At 53.7% G+C, this 10,886-nt stretch overlaps 1 protein-coding gene across 1 annotated transcript; it reads right to left on the bottom strand.

The window, feature by feature from the left end:
• Positions 1-6,545: 6,545 nt before the first annotated feature.
• On the bottom strand, positions 6,546-10,468 carry LOC141831120 (uncharacterized). Its single transcript, XM_074718548.1, has 3 exons — positions 9,713-10,468; positions 7,425-9,656; positions 6,546-7,343 (listed from the first exon to the last, which is right to left on the bottom strand). The coding sequence occupies exons 1-3, from the start codon at positions 10,466-10,468 to the stop codon at positions 6,546-6,548; spliced, it is 3,786 nt and encodes a 1,261-aa protein (XP_074574649.1).
• Positions 10,469-10,886: the final 418 nt, after the last annotated feature.

The following is a 10,886-nucleotide window of genomic DNA, read 5'->3' as shown; positions in this document are numbered from 1 at the left end:
GATGTAACCTTCGATATAACAACCCTTTTATATTAATAAATCTTTTTATCGTAGCATATTGTGTACCCCCTGGTATGTGGAAGGTGACCTAGTCCAGTAGGAGACGGACTGGCCAGGCGCATGATGGTATGAGTACTTAACCAAACTAGTGCGAGGTTGAGAGGCTACCTTGACAAGTGGTTGGGCCGAACACTGAGTCTAGCGGTTTATGTAGATCGAACTGCCGAGATGACGGTTACCCCTACTTCGACCATCCAAGCCGAAAGGGATATCTGATAACAGCCTTTTCATGTTTCCCGCTAGTTCCGTTACGTGGAACGGAAGCCCAGTGGTTGAGGCTAAGTCACACCAGGTTGACGTTTAGGCCCAGTTAGTCAGGTAAGATAAGCTGAGGCTGTAAAGGTGAAACTCTGCGAGCACGTGTCACCCCTTTATTGGTTATCTCAGCGGCGCGATAGGGTGCGGCTCGCGCGCGGAGAGAGGCGGTGACGCTATCCGAAGCGGGCAATTAAGGAAGCCATTATGGCGACGATCTTTTTTGAATCGCTTTTATGTCGTCAGTTTGTCAATCTGGGGAAGGGCGGCCATCCTGCCATCCTACGGCGAGCGTTGCATCCCGCCTTTTCGCCGTGGTGTAATCAGACGGTGGAGGCTAAGTAGGGTTTAAGTATATATGCGCGGATTCCAGATAGCAGCGAGACACGCATACTGTTCGCTCTCCGGTTGTTGTACGGATAGTTGTGCCGTCTTCTCCGCTCTTCCCCTTTTTCGTTCCGGCAATCCGCCTGTGTAAGCTTCCTCTTCCGTTGCTCTTCTTCGGAATTGTTTCTTGTTAGTCCGGACCTTAGTTGACAGGAATGGCCCCTGAGGCTAAAAATCCCTGGTTCGACTCCATGAAATCGGTTTTCGACGAGGATTCCCGGGCGGCTATACGCCTGAAGTATGAAATTCCTCCCTCTTTTAGGATTAGGGTTCCCGAGGGCCATGAGCGCCCGCATTCTCCACCCGAAGGTTTCCGTACCTTCTTCCAAGGCCAATTGGAGGGAGGTCTTCGGTTCCCAATCCCGAAATTTTTCTTGAGGGTCTCTGAGTATTTTGGCGTCTCTGTGAATCAGCTAGCTCCTAACTCCTTTCGTCTCCTCTGCGGTCTGGTAATAATATGTAAGGTTTATGGGGTTCGTCTGAACCCCACTGTCTTTCATTCATTCTTCTTCCCTAGGATGAAGGAGGAGGGAGTTTTTTACTTCTGTGCTCGAGGGCTGAATCCCTTGGGTAAATTCCCGTCTTCCATTAAGCATTGGAAAGATGGGTTCTTTTTTGTCAGTCTTCCTACTCCGCTGCGTTCGCCCGTGTGGCAGTATGATCTTCCGCCGTCTCCTCGCCTGCGAGATTACAAGACGAGTACAGATTACTCGCAGGCTTCAAAGGCCTGGGAGGGCCTACAGTTCCACGTTGAGCGGCTGATCGGCGAGGAAGGCTTACTCTTCCGGGCGGGCCTGAGCCCGGTAGCTGCAAAGCTATCACAGCCGCTGGGTAAGATATGCTGTATACCTTAGTTTATTAATAGCTGATTTTACGTGTGTTTGGGTTTTCTGCAGAGGATCTTTGGTTTGCTGCCTCGATGAACAAGTTTATCAAGTGGGACCGGGCGTCCTTTGAGTCGCTGGCCGACCCGGAGCCTTCCGGAGAGGCTCTCGCTCCCCCGGATTCAGCGGGTAGTCACCCAGCGGCGGCCGGGACCGAAGCGAGACATCCTCCGGCAGCCTCTTCCGGCCAATCTGAGCAGCCGCACCACGAGGAGGAGCCACGCAAGGGGATTCCTCCATCCAGGGGAATAATCATCTCCGAGCCGTCTGAGGAGGCGGCTTCAAAGAAACGCCACTTAGCATCTGAAGAGGGAAAGCGGAAGAAGAAAGCGAGACCCGACCCATCGGTTCCGACAAAGCCGAAAAAACCACCTCCTTCCGCGAAGGTAATGCAGTCTACTCCGGGTACCGAATCGAGTAGACGAACAGGCCAATCCGAGGTACCGCTAGAGTCCACGGAGCGGGCCGAAGTGGCCACCCCGTCGGCAGCCGAGATGGGGAGCGGCTCGGATGCTTTTGCGGCGACTCAAGTCCTTGTGGTCGACGCGTTCACCACCGCATCAGAAATCGTGCCGGCTACCGGAACTTCATCAACCGCGGCAGATACTTTACCAGTGAACGGATCCGGAGGAGTCGCAGGAGACGACTGCGGATGTAAGGCACGGAGGGGAGGTGCCGGTAATAGATATCGAGGAAGAACACTCCCCTATCCCTCCGATCAGTCCTCCCAAAGATGTCCCGGGAGAGACTCTTGGGGGCATTAACTCCTGAGGGGCCCCGACAATCAGATCCCCAGATGTGGCTGACGGGAGACCAGGCTCCCGTAACGGCTCTGGGCTTGTCTTCAGAGAAAACGCCTGGCCATTCTGCATGCCCCTCTACACTTCACTTCCTCCCACCTCGGCAGATGTTCCAGTTCAGAGGGAGCAGCTGGACGAGATTTTCCACCAGGTTCGCGCTATTCGGGGACCTCAACATTACTCTCTCCTGCCGACATCTGAAATGCTGGACCGCACTACTTACAACGCCTTCCAGGTAAGTCATCTTGTACTTTTGTTTGTTCCCATGAACAGGGTATGACTCACTCCCCAGGAATGTGTCGCAGTTCTTGGCAGAGACCTTAGAGATACAGGACCGCCTGCCTGGTCTCTACCAAGACCTACATTCACTGGAGGAGCAGGTGGCCGCTCTACAGGCCAAGGAGGCAGCCTCGGCTAAGGAGCTCCAATCGGTGCGGGCCGTTACAGAACAATGCCAGCAGCAGGTTAGCCTGGCTAAGGCCCAGCAAGCTATTGCGGAGAATTCGGTGGAGAATCTGAAACGAGAGCTGCAGGAGGCCCATGCCCGTGTGCAAAATCTGGAGAGTGAGGTGAAGCAAAAGACGGAACGCTTCCTCGACCAAGAATTTCAAATGGCCAACAAGGATGCCAAGATACATGAATTGAAGGATCGTCTGGCCGAGACAAGTGCCGATCTGGAGTTCACTGAAGACAAGCGCAAGGAGCTGAAAAAATAGGTGGCCGAATTGACTGAGGAGTCGGCCCGGTTGAGGAAGCAGGTGGCTGATCTGACAGAAGCAGCCAGGGTGGTGGAAGGTGTTCGGCCATAGCCCGTGACGAGCTTGCCGCTTACAAATTGGATGAAGAAGGTCGGCTTGAGGCGGCTAGGGAGGATTGGCTGGCTTCCGAGGAATATAACGATCTATTTCTGGAGAGAACAACCAAGATATTTCACTATGGTTTTGAAGGCGCCTTGAAGCAGCTCAAGCAAGCGGGCGTGGCCCTTCCCTTAGCAACGTTGGATCAGCTGAATCCCCAAGAGATATGGAAGGCCATTCCAGAACCGGACCGATCAACGCCTCGGCCAACACAACCCGAGAGCAGCAAAGGCAAAGGAAGGGGAAGAGGGAGGGGTAGCTAATTTAGTTCTGAACCCTACGCGGGCTTGTAATAAAACTTACAATGTGGATTTGCTCATGTCCTTTTGCAAAGTTTTAGTTAGATCTAGGCCGCTCTTTCGGGTAGGCGTGCTTCATACTTCTTCCATTATCGTGGGTTCGATACGGTTCGCGGCTCGGCCTTCCTTTTGTGCCGGTGAATAGACTAAGACGCAGCCTTGGCCGACGAGGAGCATGAGGCATACATCGAGTTCGACCAGTTACTGTACTGGGGATTTTTAAACGTGCTGTGCCGCGTTAAAAGAGCCGTAAGACTAGGAGTAAAGTGCTCTTTTAAGTATCACCGGGCATTTATTGTAGTCGATCGCTTGCACACGACGAAGATGACTGTCTGAGCCTGTTTCGGGCTTTACGGCGTGGCGGCATGGCGTGCTTTCCTACCATGTGAGGTGGGAGTTTAATGGCAAGAGAAGCAAACAGCAGATTTTCCCAGTTTGATCCGCTAAGGTGTGTGACTGGGGAGAGTGCTTGCATAGGGATTTGGATAAGGGTGCTTTATGCTCAACCTAGGGATTTGATGACTCGTGATCAGATAATTATGCTCAACCTTGGCTATGTCCGAGCCGAAGGGAGTAGGCCGATGGAGCTAGTGATCCGAGATCACCAGAATTGTGCTCAACCTTGGCTATGTCCGAGCCGAAGGGAGTATTGCCGATGGAGCTAGTGATCCGAGATCACCAGAATTGTGCTCAACCTTGGCTATGTCCGAGCCGAAGGGAGTATTGCCGATGGAGCTAGTGATCCGAGATCACCAGAATTGTGCTCAACCTTGGCTATGTCCGAGCCGAAGGGAGTATTGCCGATGGAGCTAGTGATCCGAGATCACCAGAATTGTGCTCAACCTTGGCTATGTCCGAGCCGAAGGGAGTATTGCCGATGGAGCTAGTGATCCGAGATCACCAGAATTGTGCTCAACCTTGGCTATGTCCGAGCCGAAGGGAGTAGGGCCGATGGAGCTAGTGATCCGAGATCACCAGAGTTGTGCTCAACCTTGGCTATGTCCGAGCCGAAGGGAGTAGGGCCGATGGAGCTAGTGATCCGAGATCACCAGAGTTGTGCTCAACCTTGGCTATGTCCGAGCCGAAGGGAGTAGGGCCGATGGAGCTAGTGATCCGAGATCACCAGAGTTGTGCTCAACCTTGGCTATGTCCGAGCCGAAGGGAGTAGGGCCGATGGAGCTAGTGATCCGAGATCACCAGAGTTGTGCTCAACCTTGGCTATGTCCGAGCCGAAGGGAGTAGGGCCGATGGAGCTAGTGATCCGAGATCACCAGAGTTGTGCTCAACCTTGGCTATGTCCGAGCCGAAGGGAGTAGGGCCGATGGAGCTAGTGATCCGAGATCACCAGAGTTGTGCTCAACCTTGGCTATGTCCGAGCCGAAGGGAGTAGGGCCGATGGAGCTAGTGATCCGAGATCACCAGAGTTGTGCTCAACCTTGGCTATGTCCGAGCCGAAGGGAGTAGGGCCGATGGAGCTAGTGATCCGAGATCACCAGAGTTGTGCTCAACCTTGGCTATGTCCGAGCCGAAGGGAGTAGGGCCGATGGAGCTAGTGATCCGAGATCACCAGAATTGTGAGGAAGGAACTAGGAGGGATTTCGGACAGAAGTGACCTGAAGAGGGCTTTTGCCATTAGCAATGTTCGCATGCAGTAGTACAAAAGAGTAATCAGCAAGGGAGCAAGGAATCGAAGTCCTCAAGTTCTATAGGGGCGCAGGTATAAGGCATTCCACGGTCTCTTCAATTCTTTGTCGGCGGCGTCGGCAAGGTAGTAGGAACCAGTACTTGTCTTCTTGGTGATCCGGTATGGTCCTTCCCAGGGTGGTTCCAATTTGCCAACATCTCCGACAGGCTTGGCTCGCTTCCATACAAGGTCGCCGACTTGGAAGGTGCGGGAGATGACCTTCTTGTTATAAGTGTGGCACATTCGCTGCCGATATGCTGTCAGTCGCGTTGCGGCTCGGTCTCGGGCTTCGGAGACAAGGTCTAGCTCCATGAATCGTTTGTCACCGTTGTCCTCGCCGTAGCATTGCCGCCGATCTGACTGGACCCCTACTTCTATAGGGACTATCGCTTCCCCACCATAGACCAAGTGAAAGGGCGCCATACCGGTGCTCTCCCTTGGTGTGGTACGGTACGACCAAAGAATAGAAGGAAGTTCCTCTACCCAGCTGCCTCCTTCATGATCAAGTTTCTTTTCCAACCCTTTGATGATTTCCCGATTGATGACTTCGGCTTGACCATTAGCTTGGGGGTAGGCAACGGAAGTAAAGGCTTGTTGGATGCCGAGTCCTTGGCACCATCCTTGAAGCTTCCTCGCTGAAAACTGCCTTCCGTTATCAGATACAAGGCGATAAGGGATACCGTACCGGCAAACGATGTTTCCCCACAAGAACTTCATGACCGCTCCTTCGGTGATTCGGGATAAGGCTTCGGCTTCTACCCATTTAGAAAAGTAGTCAACGGTCACCAACAGGAACTTCTTCTGTTGTGGCCCCATCGGCAATGGTCCGACTATGTCCATGCCCCATTGATCGAACGGGCAGGATATAGTGGCTGCCTTGAGCTGCTCGGTTGGGTGCCGGCCGAAAGGTTGGTACTTTTGACAATGAACACAAGTGTTCACCAGCTTGGCCGCGTCCTCCTGCAAAGTCGGCCAGAAGTATCCAGCGAGTAAGATTTTTCTAGCTAAGGACCTACCGCCTGGGTGATCACCACAGCAGCCAAGGTGGGCTTCCCTTAGTACGTAATCTGCGTCTTCCGGTCCTAAGCATTTGAGCAAGGGTCTGGAAAAGGATCTCCGATATAACTGATCCTCGATCAAGGTGAAACGAGGAGCTCTCCTTTTTATCAGGCGGGCTTGGTCCGGATTCACTGGCGCGATTCCGGCCTTCAGAAAGGCCCGAATTGGAGTGCGCCAATCCTCCCCTTCGGTTGCAGGCATCTGGTCTATCTGAGCTACAGCGGCCATGTGCGTGGTGGTCGTTTCATCTGTCCATTCGGTCAGAGAGCTGGCCATTTTCGTTCGTCCGCCTTAAGGTTTTCGGAACGGGGGATCTTCCGGAGAGAAACTGCCTGGAACTCTGCTCTTAGCTTTCGGAAGGCCTCTGTATATTTTAGGAGCCGGTCGTTCTTGATCTCATAACTCCCTTCCACTTGCTGTGATATAAGCTGGGAGTCAGAGCAGAGCAATATTCGGGTGGCTCCCATCCGTTGGGCCGCTTGGAGTCCGGCTAGTGCAGCTTCATACTCGGCTTCATTATTGGAGGCTTTGAAGCCGAGCCGAAGGGCGAGTCGGACTTCTTCTCCAGTGGGGGCAATCAGCAACACGCCCACCCCACTTCCCTGTTTATTGGAAGCTCCATCCACATAAACCCTCCATTCTTCGTCCGTTTCTTCTCTTGATACCTCGGACAAAAAATCCGCCAAGGCCTGTGCCTTAATGGTTGTACGAGGCTCGTACTGGAGGTCATACTCACCAAGCTCTACGGTCCACTTGATGAGTCTCCCTGAAGCTTCCGGTTGAGTGAGTATCCTCCCCAAATTGCTATTGGTCAATACCGTGACCGGATGTGATAGGAAATACGGACGGAGGCGGCGGGCTGTCAGCACCACGGCCCATGCTAATTTTTCTAGGTTGGTGTACCTGGTTTTGGCGTCCTTCAAGCGGCGGCTGAAGAAGTAGATGGGATGTTGGTTCTTCTCTTCTTCTTTAAATAATACCGAGCTGACAGCCACTTCGGTGGCTGAGAGATACATCCACAGCGGTTCTGCAGGGAGAGCTTTGGCAAGTCGAGGCAACTGGCTGAGATAATTCTTGAGCTCTTCAAAGGCTCGATCACACTCAGCATTCTAATGAAACCACTGAGCTCTCTTCAGTACCTTGAAGAAGGGGAAGCTTCGTTCCGCCGAACGGGCGATGAACCGTGAAAGGGCCGTGAAGCGCTCCACTAGTTTTTGAGCTTCTCTGAGGTTTCGGGGAGGAGCCATTTGAGCCAGGGTATGTACCTTGTCCGGATTGGCTTCGATTCCTTTTTCGATGACGATGTACCCCAGGAATCGCCCGACTCGGACTCCAAACAAGCATTTGGTGGGGTTGAGTTTGAGGCCGAAATGATGGAGAGTCTGGCAGGTCTCGTCGATGTCTGCAAGGAGTTCTTCTTCTTTAACCGTTTTTATCAAGATATCATCGACATATACCTCGACATTCCTGTTCTTTTGATGCTGGAATACTTGGTCCATCAACCGTTGATACGTGGCTCCCGTATTTTTGAGTCCAAACGACATCACAGTGTAACAGAAAGTACCATCAGCCGTTATAAAACTGACCTTGTCTTGGTCGTTTACATCGAGGGGTGTCTGATGGTAGCCCTGGTAGGTATCCAGCATACATATATATTCATACCCTGCTGTGGAGTCCACCATTTGATCGATCCGTGGCAAAGGGTAACAATCCTTAGGGCACGCCTTGTTGAGATCACGAAAATCCACGCAGACTCGCCACTTGTTACCTGGCTTCGGTACGAGTACGACGTTAGATAGCCACGTAGGGAACTGCATCTCCTTGATATGTCCAGCTGCCAGGAGCTTCTGGACTTCTGCTCGAATGACCCTGTTCTGTTCCGGGCCGAAGTGTCTCCGCTTTTGCTTCATAGGGTGAGCGTCGGGTGCGACGTTAAGGCGGTGGACGGCTACGGCCGGAGAAATGCTGGTGAAGTCTTCAGGCGTCCAGGCGAAGACGTCTCGGTTTCGAAAGAGGCATGTACACAGTTCCTCTTTCATCTTGGGCGACAGGTCAGACGCTACCTGGACCAGTGTTTCGGCACGGTCCGGGCAAACCTGTAGAGGTTCTTTTCCTTCAAAGTCCTTCGCGGAGGGGGTCTCTTGGATGATCTGGACTTCCCCTCCAGCCGTCTTTTGGACCTTTCGAGAGTCTGAGCTGACCATATCGACGTAGCATCGCCGGGAGATCTGTTGATCTCCTCTTACTTCGCCCACTCGATCACCTATCGGGAACTTCATCTTCTGGTGGTAGGGAGAGGCAACGGCCGAGAAGGCGCTCAGAGTGGGTCTTCCCAATATGATGTTGTAGGAAGAAGGTGCGTCGACGACGACAAAAGAGATGCGCCGAGTTCGCATCAGGGGCGGCGCTCCTAGAGAAAGCGGTAGAATAATCTGCCCCAGGGGTTGGACTTCATTCCCCGTAAATCCGAAGAGAGGGGTAGCCAAGGGCTCCAAACTATCCTCATCGATCTCCATCTGCTTAAAGGTCTTTTTAAACAAAACATTTACAGAGCTGCCGGTGTCGACGAAAACTCGGCCAATATCATAATTGGCCACGGTAGCGCGGACGACCAAGGCGTCATCATGTGGTATCTCGACGCCTTCCAAATCCTGGGGCCCAAAAGAAATGACCGGACCGTCCACGGGCTGACTTCGACTCACCCCGCAGACGTCAAGTTGTCGGCTATACGCCTTACGGGCTCGATGTGAATCCCCGTCGGTGGCTCCTCCCACGATCATGTCGATACACCCGACAGGGGCATTGTCTCGGTTGCCCTCTGGGGCTTCATGTTGGCGGGGGCTCTCCTGGCTTCGTGGCACGGGTCGCCGTGGGGGAGGTGCGGACCGTCTAGGAGAACGTTCGCGGGGTTGAGCGGTCCGAGGGGAAGGTGGCTGTGTCTCCCAATACGGCCGCCTGGGCGGCGTTTGTTGTGCCCGGGGCGCGGGTTGTACCGGCGCTCGCTGGTCAGCTTCCCGCCGTAACTCCCGAGCGTACTGGTAACACTCGCTGAGGTCGCGACCTTGAGTATTGTGGAAGGTGCAAAACCGAGGTAACCATCGGCGACTCCCTCCTGCCTGCCCCGGGCGGTTTGTCACAACATGTATGGCCCGGGGGTTAGGCCCACCCGGCGCGGTGTGTCGGTTTTCATCGGGTTTTCTTTGTAGTCGAGGAGGTGGTCGCGGTTCTGCTCGGGGAGCAGCCGGAGGGTTTCGGCTGGGACCACCTGTAAAGTGGGGGTCCTTTTCCTTGCTGCGGGAGGATTGGACTTCTTCCACATGAATGTACTTGATCGCACGGCTCTGGAGGGCGTCGTAGTTGGCGGGTGGCTTCTTGATCAGGGACCAAAAAAATCTCCTTCTATCAGGCCTTGTGAAAAGGCGCTTACCAAAACCTCGGACGTTGCATCTGGCACATCTTGCGCTACTCGGTTGAAGCGGCGCACAAAATCCTTCAAAGACTCTTGGGGCCTTTGCTTGGTAGCGAAGAGGTCTGTTGTAGTCTTGCAATAAGTGCGGCTGGTGGAAAAGTGCCGCAAGAACAGCTCTTTGAAATCGTCGAAGGAACTGATGGAGGCCGGAGGCAGTCGGCTGAACCATCTCAGTGCTGATCCAGAGAAAGTAGTCGAGGACAACCGACACCTAATGGCGTCAATATACTGGTGGAGGGATGCGACATTTTCAAAACGCCCAACATGGTCTTCTGGGTCCGTAGCTCCGGTATAATCGGAGAACTGAGGGGCACGGAAATGCCGAGGCACCTCTTCCTCTAAGATCCGTCGGGTGAAGGGAGACTTGTTGATCCCCGTATCTCCTCCTGCCATGGGGGCCTTTCCCCTGAGAGGGTCCCGGGGCACTTGCTCCGTTGCAGACTCTATTGAAGTGTCTTGATGCCCCGCGCCTAACGGGATACGCCCCGAAGGTACTTGTGGTTCCTCCACAGGTGTAAATAATCGACATGTGGGTCCTCGCAACGGGGCCGGAGGAGTCACGGCAGGCCTAGCGGGGTTGGCAGGGGGAGGAGCGGGATCTCCCTGCTGGTTTCTTTCCAGGGCCTGGAGAACGGAGGCTACCAACCAGTTGAGGTTATCCTGCGTCATGTTGTTGGGGCGAGGTGGGTCTGGAGGGGGCTGCTGGTTGTCCATCGGCACGTCTCAAGGCAGGACAGTTTATGTTCCCACAGACGGCGCCAAAATATGTTCCTGTTGAGATCTGCTTCCAGACCGAGCGGCTAACTCCCTCTACAGTACCTCGCCTGGGATCGCTTGAGCGGTCAAGAGGACGAGTAGTAAGTATCCTGCAAGAAAGAACCCCGTGAGATGGAGGGCCAGGGGGGTCCCTGGCGCGACCACTCCGATGCTTAAGTTAGTGGCTGGATGAGAAGAGCCTCTCGAACGAGAGATGGAAGAAAAGTTTTCAGGTCTCGTCTCTGCGTACCTTCTCCAGCAAGATGCTAACCCTTTAAGGGAGGAGAAAACGTTGTGTCCCATCTCGATGTGATGGGGGTTCCCTCACCGTTATGAACGTGTCCCGAGGTGTATAAAGGGGGGTATCCAGAGGGAT

The sequence above is a fragment of the Curcuma longa genome, chromosome 6, assembly GCF_044706935.1.
Source record: "Curcuma longa cultivar G26 ecotype Majalengka, Jawa Barat chromosome 6, ITB_CL_G26_1.1, whole genome shotgun sequence".
NCBI lineage: Eukaryota > Viridiplantae > Streptophyta > Magnoliopsida > Zingiberales > Zingiberaceae > Curcuma > Curcuma longa.
The sequence above is the reverse complement of the archived record's forward strand: the minus strand, read 5'-3'. Positions and strand labels throughout refer to the sequence as shown.

What these genes read in the sequence shown, in the direction of transcription:
- LOC141831120 (XM_074718548.1), bottom strand. Translation starts at nt 10,468, where the DNA reads ATGGACAACCAGCAGCCCCCTCCAGACCCACCTCGCCCCAACAACATG. An exon ending in ATGCAACGTCCGAGGTTTTG is followed by an intron (nt 9,657 to 9,712) that starts GTAAGCGCCTTT and finishes TCCCTGATCAAG; the next exon opens with AAGCCACCCGCCAACTACGA. An exon ending in GAAGCTTCCCCTTCTTCAAG is followed by an intron (nt 7,344 to 7,424) that starts GTACTGAAGAGA and finishes TATCTCAGCCAG; the next exon opens with TTGCCTCGACTTGCCAAAGC.